This window comes from Peromyscus maniculatus, chromosome 17 (assembly GCF_049852395.1).
Source record: "Peromyscus maniculatus bairdii isolate BWxNUB_F1_BW_parent chromosome 17, HU_Pman_BW_mat_3.1, whole genome shotgun sequence".
In the NCBI taxonomy this organism is placed as follows: Eukaryota; Metazoa; Chordata; class Mammalia; order Rodentia; family Cricetidae; genus Peromyscus; species Peromyscus maniculatus.
The window spans coordinates 57848383-57875918 of NC_134868.1; the positions used below are offsets into that span (position 1 = coordinate 57848383).

General features: G+C 55.3%; 1 protein-coding gene and 1 long non-coding RNA gene across 21 annotated transcripts in view; one reads left to right on the top strand and one right to left on the bottom strand.

The window, feature by feature from the left end:
• Nucleotides 1-27536, bottom strand: part of Mcf2l (MCF.2 cell line derived transforming sequence like) — a 154955-nt gene that overhangs the window by 70086 nt on the left and 57333 nt on the right. For 2 of the 20 annotated variants that reach the window (XM_076553715.1, XM_015999789.3), the window contains exon 1: nucleotides 3719-3991. The exons of 11 other annotated variants lie outside the window; for them this stretch is intronic. In XM_076553715.1, coding sequence (XP_076409830.1) covers nucleotides 3719-3791 — 73 coding nt within the window. In that variant the 5' untranslated portion in view covers nucleotides 3792-3991. Of the gene's footprint in view, nucleotides 1-3718; nucleotides 4078-5327; nucleotides 5470-17768; nucleotides 18424-19934; nucleotides 20467-25801; nucleotides 26500-27536 lie in introns of those variants that run through there. 7 more of the 20 variants (XM_015999788.3, XM_042263003.2, XM_076553710.1 and 4 more) reach the window with 7 other exon arrangements.
• LOC121823553 (uncharacterized) lies at nucleotides 4243-11242 on the top strand. The gene is made up of 3 exons (XR_013045422.1): nucleotides 4243-5247; nucleotides 5655-5750; nucleotides 10123-11242. It is a non-coding gene; the product is annotated as an uncharacterized LOC121823553 (long non-coding RNA).

The window sequence follows — 27536 nt, forward strand, 5'->3', positions numbered from 1 at the left end:
TTAACACAAATGCAACATAAACAAATGCAGTACATCTTTGATCAAACAAATATTCCTCCACAGCAGCCAGCTCTCTGCCTGGCTTACTTCCCTTTTCACAGGGCTCTCTGGCTTATCTGGGCTGCTGAAATGACAGGATATCTTTTTATGGCCAGGTTGTATCCCACTGCGTCTATGGACCACATTCTTCGTGTCCATCACCCACTGATGACACCAAGGCAGATCCGCCTTGGCTGCTGTGACATCTCGGTGAGCTGGGATGCAGGTGTAAACCTGCGAGAGGCACAGCTGGATCGTATTGTAGCTCTATTTTTAGTGCGCTTTCCACGAGGCTCATACTACTCTGCGTTCCCACCAGCAGTGAAGCCTCCCCTTTCCTCCACAAATCCTCTGTGATGGCCTAGAAAGGGATAACCACCACCACGGAGGCCGGGAAGCACCTGCTGATGATGTTCATTGTTTGACTGTGGCACCTTGGGTATCATCACTGCTGCGCCACAACGACCCAGAAGCTCCAGACACAGTGTGGGGGACACTGAACCAGCCTGCAGGAGAGAGGGACGCACTCTGGGCACTAGCCTCGCCCACCACACACTTCTGAGCTAAGACACCGGGCAGTCTGTGTTTCCTTTCTGGCCTCCCGATACGAGGCCAGAATTCTCCCCTCGTGGTCTGGAGGCTGCTGTCTGGTGAGCACAGCCTGTGGGCACTGCTAACATTGCGGACAGCAATACCTCGCTCTATGAAGACATTGCCAGATACACAGTACCCAGCACCTTACCCTTGGCCCACTGCGGCGACAAGGGTCAAGGCTAAAAACACCGGCGTGGTAGCTGCCATTGTGATCAGAGGCTCCTTGGAGGTAGGATGTGGGCCACAGAGTGGGCGGGTGCACAGGAGGCTGAGGAGACGGGATCACCTAGGCTATGCCCTTGACCAAGGTCACCACGAGGCAGTGACACTTGTACTCTCCCAGCCTCTCCTTGGACTTTCCCTCCAGGATGCCAGGGATGAAGCAGAGCCCGGGCAGTGACAGTATTAGAAGGCCGATTCTTGCTGGTTCTTGGGGTCACTCTGACCTTTCCTCTTCATCCCTGATAAGAGAGCCCAGAGGGACCGGTGGTGGGTCTGCTGGCATCAGACACAGAACCAGTCGCCATCAGGGGGTATGCCCATCCTCTGAATGCCTCCTGCCATATTGTCAACGCTCCAGAGCCAAACCCACAAACCAGGCCTAAGAGGTGCCTTCAAGATGGTTCCCACCCAAAGAAGGGCAGAGCTGCTTACTACTAGAGGGAGACTCCAGCCCCGCTTCCTGTCCCTGCATTCTGCCCATCCTGGGGACCTGGGGACCTCAGTGAGCAACAGAAAAACTAGCTTCCAGGTGCTGTGTTTCCAAACACTCAAGTCCAAGAGTCACGGCCATCTGGCCATGCTTACTTCTGGACTCAGGACAGGAAGGGAAGTCTTAGAAGTCTCGGACAGGAAGTCTTGGAACATATCTCTGAAGGAGCAACCAGACTGGACCTGGCATGGTGAGGAGTAGCATGTGAAGAGTGGTGGGGGCAGATCTTTAGCACGTCAGAGCCTGGCCAGGAGTCCACCTGGCACCTCAGTGCCTAACTATGCCCTGTTAGCCACACAGTGGGTTTTTGGTGCTGATGCAGGTGGGATGAGCCCAGCCTAGCCCAAGGCTGAGGCTGAGTGATGGGCAAAGAGTCCCACGTCGCATGCCCCTGCTCCCCAGGCAGAGAGCTATGTTTTGTTCCCATGGACACTGGGCTCCCCATGGCCTGGTGCTAAGAGCCTCCCAGGATGGGATGGATCCTGTGCCCCTCCCCTAAATGCGCAGAGGGACTTTTTATCTCCCATTAAGAACTAAGGCTTCTACAAATCTAAAAACAAACAATTATGTCAACCTTCACCAGAGACAGCAAACAAGGCAGCACACTGAGGAGGCTGACCTCACCAAGGCAAGGGACAAGAGCTGGCCCTGCAGCAGACCGCGGGCACAGGATGGCAGAGGGGACAGGGGGTGACCGGTGGGGACTCAGAGACAATGATCAAAGTCAGTGTAGTCAGTCAGAACCACCAGAGTGTGGCAGAGACACCGAGACAGACAGACAGACTGAGAGTGACAGAGAGGTGTGGGACTGTGGGACTGGTGGGGGTCTCACACACACCCTCGGGTCCCATGGCTCACAGACAGGCCTGGGCTGAGCATGTGTGCTCAAACGTGACATACCCATTCTCCACCAGCCATGATAACCTTAAGGTCTCCCACCCTGGCTCAGGGACAGGGTTCCAGGCCCACCTGTCCCCATTGAGTGCACGGGCACTAATGAACACTGGATGTCCCAGAAAATGGCTTCTGGGTGCCCACAGGGGAGTGTCCACTTAGAGAAACGGCCTACAGTTACAGAAGGCCGCTGTTGCATCCATCACGCGCACTAACTGTTTATTTGGAAATCTGACAAATGGTCCCTGGAAGCCAAAGCAGAGACCCTTACCCTAGCCTTACCAAACTCCCCCAGGAAAGAAAGACCTCTGAGTGATATCTTAAAAATACAGCACACTATAGGAGTGCACCAAGATTGAAGGTGCGGTTGTAAGGACTCAGAACTCCACCTGACTAAGAAACAAGCAGATATCAGCTGTGATTCCGCGGGGCGCCTTGCCTCTGACGTGCTGGGGACCCTCTATGACCGCTCACTGTCCCCGGGGGCTTCACTGGGAAATCGGACACTCCGTATTTATTCGTTGTCACAGAGCTGAGGACTGACTCATTAAAATTCGCAAAAATCCTTTTATGGGTCATTCATCAGTGCTTGGCAGAAATACCAGCAGGAAATGTAATTGTGACAAAATACTTCAAAAGAGGTGCCCTTCCTCTCAGAAATAATGGAGGCGCTCCAAGCCGCTTCCTCTCTGCCAGGCCCCTCTTTCTCTTCTTTTCCTGGGATGACTCTGCCCCCTTCCCTGTTCTTTTAGTGCCAAAGCCCAGCACCAGGGCACCGGCACCACCTCATGGCACCTGTCCTCCCAACAGAGGCAGAACCAGGTCGTAATGAGACTACGAAGCCCCCAGGAAACATCCAGTCCACTGCCGAGAGGCCATGGCCATCTAGCCCTGTATCCTTGCTGTCCCCTAGGTTCTGCCATCAGATGGGCAGCTATGGGGATAATACTTGCCAGGTATTCCTGCTAGGAGGAAAGCAAAGCCATGCCACTGGCTATGGAGGTGGCTTTCGCTCGCCAGCCAGCCGGCATGTCCATGGAAAACCCCCGGAACAAAGGGGATCATTCGTTTCCAGCCTTCCAAGAAGGTGTGCAGACACCCTTCATCTGGAAGCAGATGTGACTGCCGCTGTCCTCAAGGGACGCTCAGGCCGGGTCCGAGGGGTACTGCCCAGACCACAAGGGCAAGGCATCACGCCCCCCACCCCCACCCCCCGCCCCGCCCCTGCGGGAAAGGGTGGTTTTTCTCCATAACCTAGCCAGCCCATGCCCCACCCCCATCTGCACCCTGCCGTGTGAGCCAACAATAGGACCCCAGCACCAGAACAACCCCACCTGTCCCCCACTCAATTATCCTACACAGACTCCCTCCACCACCACCCCCTGCCTCCTACGACACATCCACAGCCAACTCGCTCATTCCGGGGGAAACGGGGACGGGGACGCAGCAGGGACGGGGACGCAGCGGGGACAGACGCACCTGCACTTGTCTTCAGCAGGAGCCACAGGGCTGTGACGTCCTGGGACAGCAGGGAGATGAGGCTCAAAGTCATGCTGTCGCCCTCACCACCGGTCAGGAGTCGGCGGCGGCGACCTGTTTGCTGGCAAGCCGGCCCGGAGTGCACAAAGGAAGCCGGCGGCGGCGGAGCTCCATCTTGGGCTGCCGAGCGGGGATGCTACGCCTCCCCGGGTTTGCTGCGCAGTGCTGGCCTCTGAGTGCCGCGGGCTGCCGCGGCTGCTCCTGCTCCTCGAAGGGTCTCAGATTCATTCGCTGTCCTGATTAAGGAGCTAGAATCGGCTCACTTATCCTGCTGCGGATGATTAACCGTTGAGAGCCTGGCAGCAGCTGAGCCCCGCTGCCGGCAGAGCCAGGCGGCTTGTTGTTTGTCTGGACCCTCCCTGCAGGGGCCCTGCCTCCGTCAGGTTCCATCCACAGGGACAGTCGGGCACAGGGACCTAAGCTATAGAGGCCCCAGCTCAGCCAGGTCCTATCCACCCACACAGCCCTGGGAAGCAGGCCCTTAATCACTGGTGCTCCAAGTCTAGCCAGGTCCTGTCCATACAGACAACCCTTGGGTGCAAGGCACGCCCCCTACCCAGGTAGACTGTTCCTCTGGGGGTAACCCTCAGGCTCCTCCATTCTCCAGAGGGTGGGCAATGTCATGGTGGAGGGAAGGGCTCAGAAGTGGGGTCTCCCAGGCTCCAGGTTCAACTGCCGCTTGCTGGGAGGTTGGGCGTCATAGTTTACACCATCTGCAGCCTCGGTTTCCCAGTGCTAAAACTGGTGAGAGAATGAGAAGGCTTTTGTGGTGCTTTGCGGGACTCCATCTTCCTGGACAGTAGTCATCACTCCGGTCCTGTGGCCGCTGCCACCAGGCAGTGATGAGCAAAGATGCTAAAACGTGCATCTCACACTTGCCCCTGAACCTGCTCCTCTGGACAGCAGCCATGTGATGGCCTCTCTGTCCCAAGTCCCCACCAGGGTCAGAAGTCCCTCAGCAGCTCTAGCTTCTTCATACCTCTCACCCTCGTTGTGGGGTTCCCAATGTTATTGATGCCTAATGAATCATTTTTTTCACCAGAGTCCTGTTGCCTTTGCGCTGGGACTCTGGTGCCTGGGCACATGCTCTGGGAGCTGCCCTGACAGGACCTGCGACTCCACAGGCACCTGAGGCTCCTGCCTGCTACCAGCAGAATAAAACCTATCTCAGGCCAACCCTGTCTGGACTCAGGCGGCCAGGCCATCATCAGAGGCTTGCAACCACAATGTAAATAGATGTGCCGAGCTCACAGTCTGGAATCCACCCTCATCCTTCCCCATGTCCTGACCCTGTTCTTGGAAGGTGTCAACTGCCAGGGGAATCCTCTTCAGTCAGTCTCCTCGTCTTTCTCAGCCTCTCTGACATCATCTATATTCTGATGGAACAACCCTCTCTTCATCAACCCACAGGGACGGGACAATTGCTGGAGCCACCAGAGCGGATCAAGGCATGATTCTTGGCACAGTGGGTAAACAACCACCTTTCCCATGTCCAACCTCCAGTTCCCCCAAACTCGAGGCAGACGAGAGCACATCCCACCCCGAGTACCTGCTTTGTGGAGATGTGTTCAAGACTGCCAAGATCCACTCCCACTGAGGCCACTGAAGGTCCATGGCCTCCCACTGTGCTGGAGCCCCAGGGCAGGGGAGGCACAGGGTGACTTCAGGTGCCCTCACTGCAGCAAACACATTTGGAGCAAAAGCAAAACTGTGTTCCGAGAAGCAAGCTGCTTACAGAGGGAGTTATTACTAAGTTCAGGGACAGGAGGAAGTCCAGGGCTGTCCTCTGCTGAGGACATGTGACAGGGAGGTACCTGGGGACAGAAGACTCATGGAGTTGGCCAGCTCCTTCTTCTTGCCTGCTCTTCTCTCCCAGGCTCTCTGTGTTCCCAGCCACATGCTTGTCAAGATGAAGTGTGCGCAAGGACCAGAGATCCGCGGGGCACACGGTGGGTCCTTATTGGTTGACCAAGTGAGTGATGTGTCGGAGGGGATGGAGGGCCCACCAAGGCCTACTGTGACGCAGATGGAGAGGGGCTGGCTGCTGTCCTGTGTCCAGGCTTCATGGTGTTCTTGTGGCCCTGGTCGATCACTTCATGATTTCTTTTTGGGAGAATGACTCCCTCGCGACACTGAAACCCTGTCACTTCTCAGAGATCCTTAGCATTCCAGCTTCCTGCAGAAGGTCTGGCCTGTGAACCACCAGGTCATCTGACTTGAGCAGTGCCCTCCCCTCCCTAAAACCCCACCCACACTTGCACTACGACATAAAAGTGACATCCCACAATGCTGAGGCCACCTTCCGGGTCTTTTTTTTTTTTCACCCCAGCCTGTAGCAGATTCATGGCCAAGCCCAAAGTCTGGGAAATATTGAAGTGAACTGAGACATTTAGCCCAGAACCCCAATGCAGGTGAACAGCCCAGACCAGCAGGGAGATCCTAACTCCATCCTGCATCTGTGCTAAAGCACAGCCCACAGCCATAGCAGGAGTCACAGAAACTAGTTATGCTTTTGTTGAATATGGTCTAAGAAGCCCACAGAGTCTAGGAAAGAGGCCACTGTGAAGAGGGGTGTGTGTGTTCCTTTATGGAGGTGCTCATGTACCTATGGCCATTCAGGCCCTAGGGACAAAACGGACTGAGATGGTCAAGTCTCAGCTCTACAGAAGGCAGATTCCCAGAGAAGGATGAAGCTCCTCTGAGCTCATCATTGTCTTCCCACAATAGCCCACATTTCCTGAACGCCGGGAGAAAACACTCTGAAAGCCCATTTCAAAGCCTGCATTTGTTCAGCTCCTACCCACACACTCCTCCTTCCCCAGGGTCACCTTTCCTGAGGGCAGCTCCCCTCCTGCCCTCTGAGCCCGCTCCTTGTGTGGATCCAAGAACTCCCTGTGCTTTTCTCCTGTGCTCCACTGTGTGTTAGCATGTCATGAGTGTGTGGAGTACATGTGTGAGCGACGGAGCCCCATGTGGCTAAGCTCTGTCCCCATCTTGCCACTGCTTAGGATCCTCTGTACCCAGAACACACTGTACGGCGGATAGGTATCAGACACTGACCAGGCCTTAGAGGGGGTGGGAGTAGGAAGCTCAGAGCCACTGTGCAGACATGTCTCTGGGAGCCTCCTCCACGCTTTCCTGTGGTCCTTAGAGGCCTGGGGATGACAGAATTCCCATGCAACTGTTGGCTAGGGCCTTCCCACGCTCTTCCACATAGTGCTTTGTGATAGGCTCTACAGCATCCTCCATCACGCCAGCAGGAAACCCTCTGGCTTTGCTCCCAAGCAATGATAAGTACTGTGGATAGAAAGTGCTCCTTAGCATGTGCGTGTTCAGGAACAGGCTCCATGCAGCTTTATTCAAGACTGGAGACAAGGGGCAAGGTCAGAGGGCAGAGAAGAATTTCAGGGCCAGACCCCAGGTCTGGGTGGCTGGGTAGCCTTATGATGCCCTGCAGGAAGAGAGACTGGAGTGTAGGGACAGCGTCTTACTTGTTGGTGGCTGCTTTCAGACTCAGGCGGACAGCTGAATCGTGAGGTCCCCCCGTGGAGGGTCACAGCCTGGGAAGCTGCTGATGTAAGAGTTACAGGGACTCAGGAGTGTACAGCTGAGCTATGACCAGGAGTCAGTGAGCCGCCGGCCCCTGGCAGATGGAGGAGTCTGCCACACTTCTCAAAGTCTAGGGTAGCCTGACAGCTGTCATTTCATGTCATTCTCCCCCATCAGATGCACCAAGGCCAGTGGTGTGAGCCTGGGGCCCACACTTGCCATCCAGCAGAGGCCCAGGGTTTTGCCATCAGGGCAGAAAACTCTGCAAGGGAGTTGTTTACTGAAGAGTCACACATCGTTCAGTGTGCTGGGTGAGGTGGTTCTGCTGACAGGCACTTTTCTACCTGTGATGTAAGGTGATTTGGGGGCTAATGGGTAGCTGAGCAGAAGAGCCCGGGAGTTGTATGTGCGGGACCCTGAGTTCCATTTCCAGCCACACACACACACACACTCACAGACGCGCGCGCGCGCACACACACACACACACAATCACACACACGCACAAGCACTCACACACATGCACAAGCACTCACACACACATGCACACACACTCACACACTCTTACACACATGCACACTTATACACATGCACACACACTCACACACTCTTACACACATGCACACTTATACACACATGCGTGTGCGCACACCACACACACGCACGCACACTCACACATACAACACACACATGCACGCACACTTATACACACATGCGTGCACACGCGCACACTCACATACACGCATGCACACACAAAGGTACTTTGACAGGGCTCTACCTGACAACGCAGTAGGGAAACAGTGTCAAGTCAAAGCGTGGGTCCTGCAGGGACGGGAAGAGTCAGGAAGAGGACCGCCTGCTACAGAGGACCCTGGCGGAGGGACAGCCGAGCCTCCGGGGGACGGAGATTCCAGCTTCCTGAGGCTCCGACTTCACTGTTCATCCCCAGTGGTTCTCACCCTTCCTAACGCTGCGACCCTTTAATACAGTTCCTCATGGTGTGGTGACCCCAACCCTAAGATTATTGTTGTTGCTGGGCAGTTAAGGGGCATGCCTTTAATCCTGGCACTCGGGAAGCAAGCAGTTCGAGGCCAGCCTGGTCTACAGAGCTAGTTCCAGGACAGCCAAAACTATACAAACCCTGTCTTGAAAAAGAAAAAAAAAAACCCTAAGAATTTAAAAAATTATTAGCCGGGCGGTGGTGGCACACACCTTTAATCCCAGCACTTGGGAGGCAGAGGCAGGTGGATCTCTGTGAGTTCGAGGCCAGCCTGGGCTACCAAGTGAGTTCCAAGAAAGGCGCAAAGCTACACAGAGAAACCCTGTTTCGAAAAACCAAAAAAAAAAAAAAATTATTATTGTTGCTACTTCATAACTATAATTTTGCTACTGTTATGAATCATGATGTAAATATCTGATAGGCAGGATATCTGATATGCAACCCCCAAAGGGGTCATGACCCACAGGTTGAGAACCCCTGAGTTAAAGTTTGGACTGTGATTGTTGGCTCTGAATTCACCTCTTCACTGAGGAGAACTCCAGGCTCTGGCACAAGGGTGGTCCAGCCTGCCCCATGCAGGGATGGCTGATTTATGCGATGAAATGCAGCATTATCAACCAAATTTCAATATTTGGCACACAGTACTTAAATATCCTATTTAAAAATATTTATTTTACTTTCAGTTATGTGCACTTGAGTGCAGGGACCTGAGGAGCCTAGAGGTGTTGTATCCCTCACAGCTGGAGTTCCAGGTGGTTGTTAGCCACCCACTGTGGGCTGCTGAACACTGAACTTGAGTCCTTTGTGAGAGCAGTATTTGATCTCAGCTGTTGACCCATCTTCCAGCCCAGAAGTATGATATTTTAAACATACACTTTAAATGGCTGACGTGGATTGGTCCAGCCCAAAAGAACTATAGCCTGGGACATGTGTGGCCAATGACATGGGCTCCTGCCACCAAGTTTCACCTGCCCTCCAGGTGAGTCCAGAGGGCCATGTCTCCCCACGGACGACTGAGCTGGTTACAGGTAACATCTGCTCTGTCCTGCCAAAGACTCTTCCTGCCTTGGTAGCAGAGCAGCCCTTCCCTAAGGTCATCAGGGTCCCACATCCTCTAGACACTGTACACACACCAGGGAAAAACATTCTAATGCATTGAAGTCCGAGCTCTAGGAGGAAAGCGGCCCTTTGTGACCCTTGTTGGAAGGAGCTGGAAACCCCAGAAGACCAGCTTTTCATTCAGTGGGACTGTGCAAGGAAACTACATCATTGTCAGAGACACCAAATGTATCCAAGGAAAAGCCAGCCTCACCCCTGCATGGTGGCGCAGGCTGAGAACCATCAATACCACCAAGGCCAGGCCCAAAGCACACAGGCTCAGGCCCTCCTAGGGGTACATCTGTCTCCCCAGATCCCTTCTGTCCAATTCCAAACAAACGCTAGCTTAGAAAAATGTCCCAGCACAACCTCCAAGGCCAGGCCCGAGCCTCAGAACCCTCCTTCACAGGTCTGTTTCACCAGGGACCCCCACAGCCTGCCCTCCCTATCCATGGCTCTCCATACCGTCCCCACTTCTGAGTCTCTTGACCTTGGAATATAATCGTGACACTGGGTTTTATGTTTTACAGCATTTTTGTGTACCTCTTTCCAGTGTTTTTCATGGATTTAAACTTTTTCTTCCTACAGCGGTAGTGAGCTTTCATGTCTTTGGTTATAGGGATTAACAGTAGCCGAAGACAGAAATTCTGCTTCTGTTCACCTTTAATTAACCTTCACTTCTTATTTGTGTGTTTTACAGAGTCTGTGATGGTTAATATTGTCAACATGACAGGATCGAGACTCTCCAAGCCGCAAACCTCAGGACCCATTTGTGGGGGAGCTTCTAGATTGAGTTAATTGGTGTGGGGCAACCCACCTAAATGAGGTGGGCCGGGGTCTTGGGATGAATAAAGAGGAAGAAGCCAGCTGAACACCAGCATGCATCACTCTGTTCCCTGACTGCAGATACAAGTGACCAGCTGCCTCAAGATCCTGCTGCCAGGCTTTCCCTGCCATGACAGACTACCCCAGAGACAAAACAAACCCTCCCTTCCTTCAGCGGTTTTCCTCGGGTACTTCATTTCATCACAACAACATGGAAAGTAACTAACGCAGTATTGGTGAGTGTGGCGGTGGTATTTACATACAGCAGGGACGGAAGCCGGGAAAGGCCCCCGTACTGAGACTGAGCCTGGAAACACCCAGAACCTCGGAAAAACACAACGCCAGGCCCAGAACCAGTTTCCTGAAGGCTGCAGGGCAGACTCACCACTATTGCCAAGGCCACCTATGCTCATATTGATTAGCTAAACAGGAAGACCCAACATGGAAACCAGATACACAAGCCCCAGGGAAGCGATGGCTTTGGAAGATCCTTGCTTCCCCTGAGCTTGGAAGAGGCCTAAAAGCCAGGGTCCAGTGGGCTCAGGATGCTGGGCCACGTCCACACTCTGGGCTTCAGGAGTGGCAGCTTTGTTGGACAAGGGTGAGGTCACTGGCCCCGCACCAGTGGGCAGAGCGGCCACCCCTGGTGGACAGCTGCATCGCGCAAACCCCGGCAGTCCAGTGAGGCCGGCAGCTGTGGGCAGATACGCATCTCAGAAAGCAAACACAGGTGGGACCTAAGTCAAACAAAAGGCCACAGGAGCCGGGACACAGCGGGTGTGGCCATGCCTATCTTCCAGGATGCTCCTGGCACACCGGGCACTGTGGCCACAGGGACAACAGAGGAGGGGCAGGGTGATACCTCTCCTCAGGTGTCAGAAAGGACTCCTTGGACAGGGCTATCAGATTCTGTACCCCTAAACCTGTCTCCATCCCAAGTCTGGAAGTTGAAGCTCACCTGTAGTTAGGGGTGCCAGGATTCAGGGTGGTTCACGGAAGTCCCCTAAGCCCCCTAAGGGGCCAGGGGGTCTCAGTCTCAGGACCCCCCTGAGATTACTGATGGGTCAGTTCTGGAGTCCAGGTTGATGAGAAGTGGGGAGGTGATCTGCCTGGGTCCCCCCACCGAGAAGCTCAGGACGTGATGGATTCCATGGTCCTGCAGGGCTCACAGCGGCTGTGGCAGGGTGAATGGGGCAAGACACAGCCGCCCATCTGCTCACCTGCCCTGTGGGAGCGGCCCAGGCTGCAGGTCACGATCCAGCGAGGCCAGCGTCCTATGGCTGCCTGGATGTACCTGGGATGGTGAGAGCTGATCAGTCCCACCCAGCTGCCAGGGTGTGTCTCAGGTCTGTGCTGAAGTTTCGTGGGGGTGGCAGGAAGGAGGGCGAGGCCCAGGATTCCAGGCCTACGGAGCAGGGCTGTGCAGACAGAAACACAACCGCCCCGTGTTGAGCATTGTGGGCAGGTGGCTGGAAGCCCGGCTTCAGCGCTGCCTGAAGCTACTCAGATCTGCATCCATGGCGGTAAAGTGAGACGATGCAGGCAGCGGCAGGAGGCGGAGCACGGGCCGCTGCGTGCGCACGGAAAGCACTCATGATGTGTACAAGGGAAACCATGGAGCGGGTCCTGTCTGGCGCGGTCCCATTGCTCCGGCGCGGGGGAGGTGGGGGCAGGAGGGAGGGAGAAAGGGATAGCAGGATGGCTAGAGGGCACAGAGGAGGACGGTGGAGTGGAGGTGGGAGGGCGGGTGGGCAGGGATGTAAGAGACAGACATACTGGACAGGAAGGGGCAGGGGGCAGGAGGGAAGGGAGCAGGAAGATGGGAAGGCACTAGGGTAGGGATACAAGACGGAAGTGGCAGGGGGTGGGGTGGTGGGGGGTGAAGGGGTGGAGGGTGAAGGGGCGGGGGACGAAGAGGTGAAGGGGTGAGGGGGCGGGGGGGGGTGAAGGGGTGGGGTGACGAGGCAGGAGGCAGGAGTGTAAAGAACGCAGCAGATGATAACTGAACTAACAGAAGAGAGGAGGAGGCCAGAGGGTGGGGTGTGGGCGCAGGGGCCACTCCCTTGGCATCGGCAACCCTCGCAGCCAGCTGGAGAACGGCATATTTAAAAATTCCATTCTTAGCCGGGCGGTGGTGGCGCACGCCTTTAATCCCAGCACTCGGGAGGCAGAGCCAAGCAGATCTCTGTGAGTTCCAGGCCAGCCTGGTCTACAAAGCGAGTTCCAGGAAAGGCGCAAAGCTACACAGAGAAACCCTGTCTCAATCCCCCCCCCCAAAAAAATTCCATTCTTATGGGGGCTGAAGACATGGCTCAGCAGTTAAGAGCCCCGGCTACTCTTTAAAGGAACTTGGGTCCCATTTCCAGGACCCCTGTAGCAGCTCACCACCATCTGTAACTCTAGTCCCAGAGGATCTGGTGCCCTCTGCTGGCCTCCGCACACACCAGGCATGCACCTGATGCACAGACACACATGTAGGCCAAACACTCATACTCATAAAAGAACCATGTTTAAAACCCCGTTCTTCCTCTCAGTTCCCCTCTAAGCCGATGTTCTCCTTCTAAAGCTACACCTCTTCACTACAGAACAGTGCTCAGCGTGAGACGCTCAATGAACCCTGGGGACCACAGAGTCTGGTGACTTGGGGAAGAGACGAAGTAGGTGACCGGGCTGTGGTAGGAACTGGGGAGCGAGGATGCTCTTACAGATCTGAGTGAGGTACCCGGCAGCCTGTGCTGTACAGACTTGGAAGGGGGGCCTCAAGAGCATCCTTGCTGCTATGGTCATGGGGAGGCCGGTCCTCAGAGCATCCGGGACTGAAGGGCATCTGTGCATGCCTGCCCACGCAGCCCCCATTTCCATCACTGGTGACAGGGCACCAGAGTCTGGAGGGAGGGCAGGAAGGCAGCTGAAGCCTTATTATTCCTGGCACAGGGGACAGGACTAGCTGACAGGACATCCCAGGCTCCCTATCCCCCAAATCTCATTCACTTCTATGTCCTTTTGGAATTGTCTGCACAGGTCACCAGCCTGAATGTCCCCTCCATAGGTAAACAGCCAGAACCGAGAACAAGGGTGGCAGAACCGAGCTGGGATTCCTCACAGCTGCCCGGGGAGACACGCTTACGTCAGACAGGGACCAAACAGGAACAGGCAGGGAAGGGAAGCTAGAGCGTGAAGAGGCAGAGTCCCGGACAGACAGGGAACGGCCACGATGCTCAGGGAAAAGGTGCCCCGTGGACACCAAGCTTGCACTGGACACCGTTGTGACTCCACCCCCACCCCCCTCCCCATGCATGTGGACATGTCCTCGAGCAAAGCATAGGCTCTGGCACCGATGGCCTAAGGCCTCATCTGCTGGGTGCCAGTCACACTCCCTCATGGGCTGTTTAATACCCTGTCCCTCTGTGAGCCTGTCTGTGCTGGGGAGGGGAGCAGCCACTCACTCCCAGGTCAAGAGGGTGGTACTTTGGGGTGTGTGAACCATGGTTCATCATACGCCGTGGGCCAGCACCGATCCCCAGGCCCCATTGACACTCCTGGGAGAGGATTGTGCTGAAGTTTGGAGAGAAGACAAAACAGAGGAGCATGCCATGAGGGGTGTACGAAGTAGACGACCTGGGGAGTCCACAGCAGTGTCCCGAGCAGGAGAATGTAGGGAAGTAAACTCGGCTTCCTCCCCGAGTTAAGAAGCACAGTGTGGCCTCTCCACAGACTTCCATAACTATGTGGCTGGGGCTCTACCCTCCAGAGAGAGCTTGGGCAACTCAAGCGGCTGTGTCTAAAGGAGAATTTAAGTGTTTCAAAATGTTAAAAGTATTTTCCCTCCCTCAAACATTTTTTTTTACAAGCACAGCTGACAGATTTATGTGAGAAAGAGCTCCCTTGGGCCTCCATGGCAGTCATGAAGCTCCTGCCCAAGTCTACCCTCACGTGAGGAAACTCACCCAACACGGAACACACATCTGCCCTCACCCAACACGGAACACACATCTGGCTTCTCCGGATCCACACTTAGTGCCCCACCCCCCAGTCAGCCCTCCCAAGTTTCTCTTATCCAAGGAATAAACAAACCGGCGGTGGAGAGGTGAGTCTGAGGCTATGTGTCCTGGGTCCGTGGAACCAAGAACAAGGCCCTGGGCAGTCCCGTCACGTCAGCTGTACATACAGCCCTGCTTCTTGCTCAGATGCCTCAGCCAGCCTCACTGGCTACGATGAGGAATCAGCTCCCTTGCGGGGTTTCCTGGGTCTCATACCGCGTCCGTCAGACTTGCACTAACCCCTCAAGTTGACTGCATTCCGGGCCAGAGCGTTCTTGTTTTATTTTTCCCTCCCAGTAGTTCTTCCTTCCTCCTCTTCCTTCCCGCGGCCCCTTCATCAAAATCCCATCTTTTCTTCAGCACCAGACACAACCCTCTCAGCTCGAGGTCCCACAGTTTTTGGCCCTCGGCTAGTTTCTCTCTTAGGAAGTTTGTCTTTCAACCCGCCCACAAGCAAGAACTTCCTAGAAGCCAGCGTGTTACACACAAGTCACGAACTTCTTGTATCTGTGACTAGACAATCCTGGTGGGTCCCAAGCAATGGCTCCTCTGTCCTTCCCTGCATCCACAGTTTCTACAGTCCCTGAAAGATCTCTCATCCCTCCTCTGGGTGAAGCCCCACGGTGGCCTTGCGTGTAAGTCAAGTTTCCAACTGGACTTGAGACTAGACTTTGCATGTCTGACCCATTCATGAGCCACAGCCCCACCGCGGCTGGTGCCTGCTGCCTCCATGTCCACACTAACGAGTGACTGCCTCGCTCAGGTGCCTGTCCGCCAAGCCCATCACAGATCATCCACGCGTCTCTGCCGGCACGATCCTCCAGTGTGGTCTCCCCACATCAGGACCGCCCCCCCCCATAAGGCAAAACATGTGATAACGTCTGCCATCTTACCAGTGAGGCCCCCGGCGTCTCAGAGCAACCGAGACCCCTCTTCTCGTCTGCATCCCTGGGACCTGGCTTGGCGCCTGGTGGAAGCAGAGCCAATGACGCTGCCGTAGCAGGCAGGCTTGCGCTAGGTCTGATCTCTGTGCACGGCCTATGAGGTGCACACCAACTGTTGGGAGGAAACAGCGTCTTTTATCTTGTTAGAGCTCAAATGCAACTCAGCCGTCAGCACTGTAAAAACCCAGAGCTGAGACTAAGCTCTCGGGTTTCAGAGGCTGCCCTGTCATCGAAACAGAGCCTGCAGCGCAATGTGACATGGAGCAAGGGCTGTGGAGTGCCGTAGGGGATTACGTGCCCCTCCCACTAGAACACGACGTCGGTTTCATAAAGGGTTGGGGGGGGGGCGGTGTGATCCACTGGGCAGCCATGTCCCACGTCACTTCGTCGGGCTTAGCCAGGACTCAGCCTCCCAAAGGGCACACTGGCTTCCAGCGTTTGCCCCAGGGTTCAAGGACTCCGGACCCTCAGTGGTCAGGAGGGGTGAGTCCTTGAAGACTTCTAGAAGGTCAGCAGGGAAGCGGCAGTGGAGAGCAGCTCAGTACTAAAGTGCAGCCCCCAGTGGCCGTCTTCCAGACAAGCACAACCCAGAACCTGTCCTGACCTTGCAGAAGCAAGAGCCACATAGGTCTGGACACGCTTCTGGGTGGTTGTGGTCCCCAGCGAACGTGGGCAAAGGTCTGCTGAGAAGAATGTGGCACCCTCTTTGAGGAAATGGCTTAAATGCAATTTGAGAGACAAAAGAAGATATTTTATAAGAAACGATCCCCATAGGCTGGATGCCACCACCATGGGGCCCTGCTGGGCACATACAAGTGTAAGGTCAGAGTCCCCAGGTAGACAAGTGAATGAATAAATGAATGAATGGATGAGCAAAGGAAAGCATTCCTTGGACTTCTATGTCAATCTCATATTTCTTAAAAGATATGTTTATTTTATGTATATGAGTGCTCTATCTGCATGTACATCTTTATGCCAGAAGAGGGCATCAGATCCCACTATAGATGGTTCTGAGCCACCAGGTGGGTCCTGGGAATTGAACTCAGGACCTCTGGAGGAGCAGCCAGTACCCTCAACCATTGAGCCATCTCTCTAGCCCCTAGTTTCTCATTCTCAGCTCATCATCAGACCATTTGTTTTCTTAAATTCTCTTCCCACGTGAACAAGGCCCCTTCAGGTGGCTGTTCTCTGAAACTCCCTCCCTGTGTGAACATGGCCCCTTCAGGCAGCTGTGAGAATGGCAGAGTCCAGAAGAACTTCACAGGGAAGCCATTACCTCCTGTCCGCCATCATCTCTAGTGGTGCATCGTTTCTCTGCCAAGCGAGCGGCAGTGGCCAAGATGAGCTCTCTCTCGTGCTGGTTTTATGACCTGGTTTTTTACTTTCTGCCCTTGGAAAACCGGACTTCCCTAGAGACCGCTCTCCCTGCAGAGCTCAGTTCGACTGTCCCCAACAGGGCTGACACCAGCACAAATCGTCCTGCTCCTTAAACACAAGCCAAGGCTGCAGGCTCAGCTGGCTCTTGCTCTCGGGGCACAGATTCACTTCCTAAAACTCTGCGCACGTAGTCTGAGAACGAGAACAGGGAGTTGGGGATTTAGCTCAGTGGTAGAGCGCTTGCCTAGCAAGCCCAAGGCCCTGGGTTCGGTCCTCAGTTCTGGGGGAGGGGGGGGAGACCGAGAACAGGACCTGGGTCCCAGCTTGCTTCTCCCGTGCCATAGATATGCCTTTGTGGGGTTGGAGTGTCACACATGCACACACAGAGGCCCTTCACAGAATCACACCCCCCCCCAGGAGCCTATGGGGGAGGCCTGGCTCCACCCAGGGCACCAGAGCACAGCGATCACCCCACCACCTTCCTTCCCTTTCACACGTGATGGATGCATGTTTCTCTGGTGGCAGATTGGCTCCCCAAAGGCTGTGCTTAGCCGTATTCTCTCGCCGTGTGTTAGAAAAGACAGCACAGCAGATGAAGAGTGCAAACAGAGCCCAGAGGCTGCTGTGCCCACATGGCAAACAGCACCGTCTATTATCAGACCCTGTCACATTTGCTCTGAGTCACAGTGAACTCCTCGGAACCCAGGGCAGCCACCCATGCTGGACAGCCACGGCCACATCCTAGGTGCTGCGGAAGCTCCGTGCCCAGCCCCGCCACATCCCCTTAGCCGCTCTGCAGACACGGAACCCCCAGAGTGACTTCCTATTCCTTGTGAGCTGGCACACAGAAGGCTTGTGTCGTGTTATTTGGGGACCCTTGCCTCACTTAGGCTGTGTTTCTTTAGTTCCCTGTCTTGGGGCGGTTAGGTGGCTCAAAGACTGCCCCTGTAGTCATGGGATGGGACACTCCTGCTGGCCATACACATTTACACATGCATCTTACCCGCCTCCTCCTCCTCTTCCTCCTCCTCCTCCTCGCCCTGAGTGGGGTTGGGAGCCCAGGGCTAGAAGTGAATAGCCCGACACCCTCCCACCCCCCCACCCCCGCCCCAGGCCACGGACACCAGGCCACGGAAAACAAGCTACTTCAAAAGCCTTACCTCTCCTCAGCCACAGCAAAGAAAGAACACCACATGCACTGTGCAGGGCAGGGTGGGTGCTGACGGCCCATGGGTGGTCTGGCAATGTCTACAGACCGTGGGTCCCTCCTCGGGCCTTCCTTGCCATCTCTGGGAGGAAGAGCCAAGTCTCTATGGTTCGGGAGGGCTCTGCCAGGCTGCAGGAGGACAATTTCAGTTCCTGTTAACGCTTCTGACTTAGGCTTCATTCCCAGCAGCCTGGCAAAAGGGCGGGCAAGCAGCCTTTGCCCCTGCTCTGAGGTAGCATTTCTGAGGGCTTTATTGCCATGTGAGCCCCTGGGGAACCACGAAAGGAAGTTGGACCTTGCGGGAAAACCAAGAGAAGACAGACGGGCTCAGGTAGAAAGTGTCCTGTGCGAGCCAGCGAGCATCCCTGGGGCAGTTCTGGTGGCAGACGCAGACAGGAGGGAGCCTGACCATGGTCCAAAGTCCCTGGTGCCACCCCCTACACAACCCCATAACTCCCTAACTCCATCCAGTCAGCTCAGACCAGTGGTTCTCAACCTGTGGGTCACTACCCCTGGGGGGGGTCCAATGACCCTTTCACAGGGGTCACCTAAGACCATCGGAAAACACAGACATTTACATTATGACTTATAACAGTAGCAAACTTACAGTTACCAAGTAGCAATGAAATAATTTTATAGTGGGGGTTGCCACCACAACATGAGGAGCTGTATCAAGGGGTCGCAGTGGTAGGAAGGTTGAGAACCACTGGCTTAGACGCTGCTCTGTAGGAATCACACTCTTCAGGAGCCCTGAGGGGAGCCACGCACCTCGGTGAGTGTCCCACCACAGCAGGCAGCTCCGTGAGAGAGTTTGCACACTCTGATCTGTCCATGAGGGCAGACATCATGTCCACGGCCCGGCCTCTGACTTTGACACGCTGGACCTCTGGTGCCCCATCATACCCAGAGACTTCCCTCATTGATGGGACACTATAGTCCCCTTTGCAGGGTATTCTGACATCATGGACCCATGGTGGTCTCTGTCAAGTAACCGAAGATTTCTGTGTCCAAACACGGGCTTGTTCACCCAACGACCACCTAGAGCTCTGGCCATGGAGACGACAAATCCCCCAGCTTCAGCTCTGACGAGGAATAGTGTTCCCATTTTACAAACAGATCCATGAAACTTCGCGGCTGAGCTAATTGGCATATGGGCCCCATCCACAGAGCCCCGGTCCTCAGGGTGCCAAGCTTGCATGACACCGATGTCCCTTCGGGCCTCACCTGTCACCACCTGCCACCCCGCCACACTCTCTGCCGAGTCAGTTGTCCTGGCTGGCTCCCCACCCGCTTCCCCAGGTGCAGCCTTCAGGTACCCAGCGCCCTTCCCCACATCACCAAGGGCTCTGCATGGCCTCAGCCTGTACTCATGAACAATACGTCCTGTGGCAGAGGGACGTGTGCCCCCCACCCCCGCCCCAGCATCTTCTGTGAGTGCCACTATTTTGAACATCCCTTGTGTCCTCTTAGGAGAGGTGGCTAGAGCCACAAAATGCAGAGAGAAGCACTGGGGGACCTGGGTGTGAGCAGGGCTGGCAGCGGCCACCTCTGCTGAGCCTTCTCTCTTCTGTCCACAGAGGCACTCCCCACACACTCATCGGTTCTGGCGACTACCTCTTCCACGGTCTCATCTGTTACACTGTCCGCACCGGTGAACTCTGTCAAATGCCAGGCCAGGTGGAATGTGACTGACTCCCAGGCATGGCCACCCTCCGACCTTTAAAGAAGCCAGGTTCGAATCACACAGACAGATGGGGCCGGGCCAACCATACAGTGACGCCTGCTCTGTCGGCTAGATGTTCGGCTCAAGGCTAGAGGAAGGACCCTTCTGGACACTGTGGCAGATACTTCATGGTATTGCAGCTCCCCGAGAGCTGATCATGAAAGCAGCTTGGTGGCATGGTGGGGCGGGGGGGTTCCTAAACGTACCAGTCTATGAATGTTGTGGGCTTTTGATGTCAATGCCACAAACTAGTCGAGTGACGACTATGGGGTGATCCTACCCTAGTGGCCTCAGATCCAAGGGGGACACAGACTGCTTCCCTCATCAACAGACTATCAGCCACAGAGCACCCAGCTTCACAGCGTGCCCACGCCCTCGAAGGACCCCAGGACTCACCCTCAGCCCGAGAGTGTAGCCAGGAGCACCACTCAGAGTAGATGTAGTAGAGTTTCATTTCTGCCACAGAAATCCAGATAGGACGTCTGTGTGCCATGGCCACCCTGCATGTGCACTGTCCTCCCCAGGCGCCCGGAGCACCTGACTGCATTCACCAATCGCGGGAAGAGTGTCCAGCCTCTTGCTTTCGTTTTCCCATGAACCAGGATGGAGCCCTGGAAGGTGATTGCTCTCACAAGACTAACATCCCCTCCTCGCCCCACCCTGCGTATTTACACAGGGACTCCAGGCTGAGGCCGCCTGCCAGCGGCTTCGGGAGAAGGAATAATCGAGCCATTCTTGCCAGCTTGAAGGACGGGGACTCAACTGGGGGTAACTCCCATTTACAGTGATGGACGGGAAGAGTTATCATTCCCAGGGCAGGGAGGTAAGTGGGGTCAGCAGAGCACACCAGCAAGAAGTTAGAGGAGTCCTTTGTTTTCCAACTGGAGAGGCCACTGCAGCAGGTGGAGCCCTGTTCCTGATAGGAAAGGAGCAGATAGTGTGTGTGTGCGCGTGCGTGCGTGCATGCGTGCGTGCATGCGTGCGTGCGTGCGTGCGTGCGTGCGTGTGTGGGGGGGGGGCAGGGGGGACTGTCTACCTGACCTCTTTCCTTCTCCAGCATTTCATTCAACATTAGAGGCGTGGTACACAAAGAATACCCCCATCCAGAGCACAGACAGCTCTGGTGTTGGGGCACACGCACTCGCAGCCAGGCTACCCCGACACAGTCAGGACCTGAAGAGAGAGGCACGGGCAGACGAAGCTTCAGAGGGTGGGGGGCAGTTGGAAAACTGACCTCTCGGCCCACTGATCCAGGCAAGGCTGGATTCCTGAACCCAACCAGCCATTCACAGTGAGGTCCCCATTGTTTAAGGACTTCGAATATAGTGACTGGCAGCCCCCGCTACCCAGACATCAGGGACGCCATTTCCACAAGGTCAACAAATGCACACTGTGGGGAGGGCAGAGCCTGGACAAGTGTGTGCCATTCAGCATTCCTCAAGAGCAGAGACTCCACAGGCACCCCAAAGAAAACACACAGGGATCCAACAGATTCCTAGATCCCAGAAACCCCAAAGATAACAGAGAGACCCACAGAGACCTAGACCCCAGAGACCCCAAAGATAACACACAGGGACCAACAGAGACCTAGATCCCAGAGACCCCAAAGATAACAGAGAGACGCACAGAGACCTAAACCCCAGAGACCCCAAAGATAACACACAGGGACCCAACAGATTCCTAGATCCCAGGGACTCCAAAGATAACAAAGAGACCCACAGAGACCTAGACCCCAGAGACCCCAAGATAATACACAGGGACCCAACAGAGACCTAGACCCCAGAGACTCCAAAGAGAGCCTGCAGGGACCTCAGGCTTGCAGGGACCTCAGCACAGGTGGCATTGGGCTGCTGGGCTTTTGGAGGCTGGCACTGTCCTCAGTCTAAGCCAGTGGTAGCCGGTGGCCTGGAGAAGTCGGGAGGTCCAGCCCAACTCTGGGCTGAACTGATAGCCTCCGGATCTAGTTATCACAAAATTACTACCTCAACCAAGCTGTCTGAAATTTTAAAAACGGCAACAGTCCCCCCTGCCCCCCGATTTCCTCAGACCAGGAAACACCGTCTTACAAACAAGTTCCAGGAGCACAGTGAAGGAAATGTCTCTCACCAGTGTTTCCCCTGTGAACAAAAGCCCTATAAATCACAGGGCAGCTCCTCCCGCCACCTCGGCCACCTCCCTGCACTCTGCAAGCTTGCTTTAGGGGCAGGGTGGCCACGCCTTTCTGCCGGCTGGAACTTCTGAAGCATGGAAACGGGCAGTGTGGACAAAAACGCACCCGGGGCAGGCCCATCGCCCCGGTGGTCCAGCCTCACGCTGTATGTTCCCTCTTTGAATAGTATGTCTGTCTTCCTCAAACATGGCAACTCAGGTAACCGAGGAACTTCGGCTCAGCAGCCTGGATGTCTGCTACGGGAAGGTCACCTGTCACACAGCGACCAGCTGGGACGTATGTGGGCCGAGCCTGCAGTGGGGGCTCTCCAGGCCAGCAATGCTGGAACCACAGTGTGACTGACACTGGAAGGCATCCATCCCACAGAACACACAGGTTTAACATTCCTAGCTGGCAGCTGTGAAACATCAGCACAGGAGCACCAATTCTCCCAAAGAAAGAAAAACTTTCCAAACGTGGTGTCCACTTAAGTCCTTACCACTCTGTGTAAACTGCTAAAGAACAAGTTTCTCCCAAATTCCTTACAGAACAGTTTTTCTTTGCACCTGACCTTAATTTCATCCCCCACTTTCATTTTAGCTGCCAGAAAGTCCAAAAGTAACTATCAGCGTGATCAATATAACCCACGTGCCTCAAAAAGCTTTGAGGTATTTTTGCGTGTGTGGTGTGCAAGTGTGATGTGTACATGCGTCGTCGTCATGTGCTTGCAGGTGCACACAGAGGCCAGAGTGGACACAGGACATCTTCCTTGATTTTTCTCCACTTGGTTTGTTGAGGCAGGGTCTCTCGCGGCACTGTGGGGAAGGGCCACCCAGTCTGATGGTTCTGCCCCCAAGGCTCGCCAGTGCCCTCTAGTCCAGCCAGGAGGCTTGTGGTGGGACCCCTTGTGCTGAGGTTATGGGCAACCCTTTGTCTGCCCCTTTAGTTAGTTCTGGCTCTGTTTAAAATTGTCTGTGCCAACCTCAGACATGTTTTTTTGGAGAGACTACCTGGATTCTTTTTTTTGTTTGTTTGTTTGTTTTGTTTTGTTTTGTTTTGTTTTTTTTGGTTTTTCGAGACAGGGTTTCTCTGTGTAGCTTTGCGCCTTTCCTGGAACTCACTTGGTAGCCCAGGCTGGCCTCGAACTCACAGAGATTCGCCTGCCTCTGCCTCCCGAGTGCTGGGATTAAAGGCGTGCGTCACCACCGCCCGGCAACCTACCTGGATTCTTAATAAGACAGTTCTCGGCTTAACAGAAACGGTCCTAAACACAGCAGAGCAGAGGGGACACCCACCACGGTGAGAGCTGGCTGCCTTTTCCAGTGTCTTGGTGAAGGCTGATGCAGATCAACCCGAACTTCTCCTGGGTAAACTGATGGCGCTCCGCTCTGGTTTATTGGGAAATTATAACCTCCGGCCACACTATCATTTACCACAGGGAAGAAGCGTGGCAACTCTGACTCATGATTCACCTCCGGCCTGATTTTTGCCAACGCTCAGCCCAGTGAGGACAGTGGCAGTGTCGGGAGGGTCTGTGCGTGATGGTGTGGAGACCAGCACTAGCTGAATGGACAGTGTGCAAGGGAGGTGAGAAGAGGCCAGACGGGGCCTAGCCCTGCTGAGAGGGAGGTCATCCCCCCCCCCCCCCCCCCCCCCCCGCGCCGGGGCCACGAGGTGTCCAAGAACCCAAGTCGCCACTGTGTCCTGATCACCACAGAGGTGATGGGTGACATCATCTGTCTAGAGGCCATGCTCTCCGGTGGTCTGCCCTGCATGGAGGCTTCTGACCTCAGCTGTAACCCAGCACACGCTCCGGGGAATGGAGCGTGCAACTGGGGCCTTGTTCTGACTTACAGAGCTTGGATCAACCCCTCGGGCTTGTGCAGGGCAGGACCGCACTCAGAGGAAGCCATCTATTCCGTATCAAAAGGCGAGTGAAAACCTTCCCCGAACCAAAATTGTGATGCCAGGGCCCAGGACCACATGCTGCCTCCTAGCCCTCTCCATGGGACGGCGCTTAAGGCGTCTCAATGTTTCCATTATCCATCAAAAAGTATCAACTAAAGAGGACCCCACAGTGCTCCTGATGGGGGTGGCTGATAAAGCTTCCCTCTCACACCCCCAACACACGCAGCCCCTGGGCATCTACACGCAGCTGAGGTGAGCACCCATTGTCTCTGGCCCGCTTTCATGGGCCTTGCTCTTCTGGTTCAGAATCACATCTGGGCTGTTGCCATGGCCCAGAGTTGCCAGATGCAAGCGAAATGCTTTCCCTCATCTCCAGCAAACAGTTCCCAGGGGGACTTCCGTGATGAGAATACTAGCTCCGCCCAGTCCAGACAACCCACCCCTTGGATACCATCTCCACCCTTTGTTTACTCCACGCCGTTCCCGTCACCTGTCCTGTGCCATAACCCCAGCTAGGTGCCAACAACCCCAGCCCCGACTTCACTTCTGACAAGATGTAAGTAGATACGAGCAAGCCCCCAGAAAGGCTACATGCTCAAAAAGCCGTGCCGTGTGGAAAAACGGACTCCAGAGCTTACTGCCTGCCCAGGCGCTCAGCTTGCAGAAGCAAGCTACTGGCTGCCTAAAGTGCCACAGACCCTAGCTGAGTGCAGCAAGCTGTTCCTGCTCCCAGCTGCACCTGCCAGAGCTGCATCTGTCTAAAATGCAATGCACCAGGAGGGAGCTCATCAGACAGACTCCACTGAGACACAGAGGGGGAGGCAGAGCCAGCAGGGTACCCCAAAATGGATCTCAACACCCTCAGTAGGCAAACCAGACAGATAGCCCTGGTGGCGCAGGGCCAGTGATATGAGATTACTCAGACCTGGTCCAGAGTATCCCATTGTGTGTGTGTGTGTGGGGGGGGGGTACTTTGAAGTCTCTGTCCTGGAGACTCTCTCCACATCCATGTTTAGGGCCTGCAGAGGAGGGGAAGGCTGGTAATGGGCACTGAGCACCCTAATGCCAGGGCCAGCTCAGCCTCTGCCATGCACAGTCCTGTTCTTCCCTGGCATTGTGCTGGGTGGATGTCAGAGAGAGTTTGATAAAGGGCCTGGGTATCTGGTACTGCAACTGGGCTTATCAGTGCCAATCCAGCAGGGCGTGGCCTGACCCACCATGTTAGAGATACTTTCCATTTCCACATAGGAGAGCAAGGGCCCCTTTTTGTCCTGCTGTGCCCATGCGGGGTCATCAGGCACCCCCGGAAACTGCATCCTGGAGTAGAGGAAGGGATGAGCCTCATTTACGGATCCCCAAATGGTTGCTCTCTCTTTGCAGCCTGAGGTACTTTGCAGGTCAGCTCCTTCCCCAAGCTGGTGGGGCTTAAATATCGTCAAACCCCCTTGAGGAGGCAACCCTAAGGTGGACCCAAGGAGGCGCTGGTCCGACTGTACTGTCTGTCCAGGGAATCATACCGTGACGCCCCGGGGATGCCCCATTCGCCCGAGGCTGGAGGCCACTGCTGCCCCCAATTCCTGGGCAACCTCCCAGTTCCAAGGCTCCTGGAGGCAGAGAGTGTTGTGTTCTCTGCCGGGACCAGAAACTAGCCCCAAGGCACTTCTTTAGCTCCAGCGACTGGAACTTCCTCATTTCTCGGGATGTTAATTTGTAAAACATTACTCCGAGATGGAGAATTTAAATCGGCTGAACAAGTACGCTGCTCCAAAGAGAAGCTGACCGGGGGTTGGGGTGGTGGTGGGGGGGGAGGGCCGGAATATAGCTACCGTAAAGACAGGACTGGTGGGGACTTGGAGTGACAGATAACCTGCTCCAAGTGGGAACATGCCCCTCTGGCCCTCCCAACAGGGCATCACGGTCACATCTTCACTGTCTCCCCAGGAGTCCCACCACTACAACTTCTGAGCCAGGTCCTCCGCCAACCAGAAGGCAAAGGACGAAGAAATGAAGCAGACAAGGCTAGATGCCACACCTAGACTACTTTAGTTTTAAGCCAGGATGACCAACAGGCCACCAGACGTGTTTTTCAGGGCCCTGTAAACACCGCTCATGATATTTTGGAATGTTGAATCACCACAAGAAAGTGCCTGCCTAGAGGGGACACTTGCCCTGAGGCCCCAGAGAGGTGCCATCCCTTCTGACTCACCTGGCTTATGGCGCCCTGGTGCTCCCCGACGCTTCCTTGGTAGTGACCAGAACCGCCGCGCGGGCCCCCTGGAGGTAGCCTTTTCTGCCATTGAGTTGCCCTCCTGAGGGTTGAATCTCTGTGAAGCAGAGGTCCAGGGATGCTTCGGGACCTGCTCACACGTTCACAAAGAGCCCCGAGGTTCCCGACACCTACAGGTCTTCACTGGGACAGTCAGAAACCGTGGCGGTGCCAGCAACCTGCAGGGTACAGCCGGGTACTGAGCTGTCACGAGAAAATAGGTGCTGAAGTCCCACGTGACCTTGGGTTTTACCAAGTCATGAGAAAAAAACAGGGTCAAGTGGCCTCCTGGGCTCCCAGCCTGCCCCTCAGTCCCCACGGCTCAGAATGTCCTTTTGCAGTGGCCAGGGGCTCCACATCTGCTGTTCTTCTCTCAGACGGTGGAGGAGAATGCGGCCGATGCCCCGGTTGCTGGAGACCAAGTGGGAATGGCTGAGCCCGCCCATCTGTGTGTGAGTTCTGGTCGCTTCCTTCCTTAGACAGGGGCTGTGTGGACAGAGCTGCAAATGCCAGGGAGCTACTGAGGCCAGAAACACCTTCCAGGCTTCAGGAAGTCTCAAGTTCAAACAAACAGCTACAAACCAGGAGGAAGGGAGGGACTGGCTGCTAGCTTTTCTGAAATAAACCGGGAAGCTTCCCAGCCTGCTGTCCAGCCCTCGGCGGAGGAAACGGTGAGGCGCCCAGCTTGGCAGGGACACTTTCCGTGAGACACACTGAGCCTCCCAAGCCAGCGGCTACTGACCTCTGCCCTGGTGCCCACAGACGCTTCTGAGGGAGAGTGAGGGGGCAGCACCGGGGCTTTCCCAAACTGGGTGCCGCCCTCGGACTCCACATGCCCTACACATCCTAGGGCTTCCGAGTCTCAAGTCTGATGTTCCAGAAACTTCATTGACTTCATTGGCTAAGCGCTGCCTTAGCCACGACAACACAAGCATGCCAGATGGTGAAGCGTGTTGGTTGCCATCTTTGATGTCATTATCACAAGGCTTAGGAGAGAGCGGCAGGGGTTGGAGTCAGGTCGAGTGTCCAAAAGACCTGCGCCATGGCCCTCTGGCACTCGAAAGCCCACTTGAGGAACACCACCCCATTTGTGGTGGGGTGGTGCTTATTTGCTCTCTGTTTTCTGCGCGTGCACTCTAGGTGGGATGCACAAGGGCCTGCTCACCACCTGTCCTCCCTCTGGGGTCCAGGGGAGGAGGGGCCAGTGCTCCCGCCTATGAGAAGGTAGCTGAGGTGCTCACCATCAGTATGACGTGGTGCTTCTATCCAGATGGTCTCTTGCTAGAGCTACACTTCTGAATATGTCAGATGAGCACCGTCAAGAAACCAGGAGTCCCCTCACGTGTCCACCCAACCTTCAGGCTGCCCTCGTATCCCACAGCCACGGCCACCTGCTGCATCACAGGCTACAGAGGAACATGGGGATGTGGCCCCCACATCACAGGCACACAGAAGCCAAGAAAAGCACTACCCAACCAGGAGGAAAGGCTCATCCGGTCTCCCCGGGCCTGGGCCTCACCTCTGCCCTTGTCCGGGCAGACACTGGTCCTCACCCAGACTCACCACAGTCAGGAAGGCACATCTGAGATGTCCCAAAACCTCTTCTGAAGACGGCCCTAAACGCTGGTCCCACGGAAACCACCCACAGCAGGTAGATGTGGTCGCAGGCCTGGGA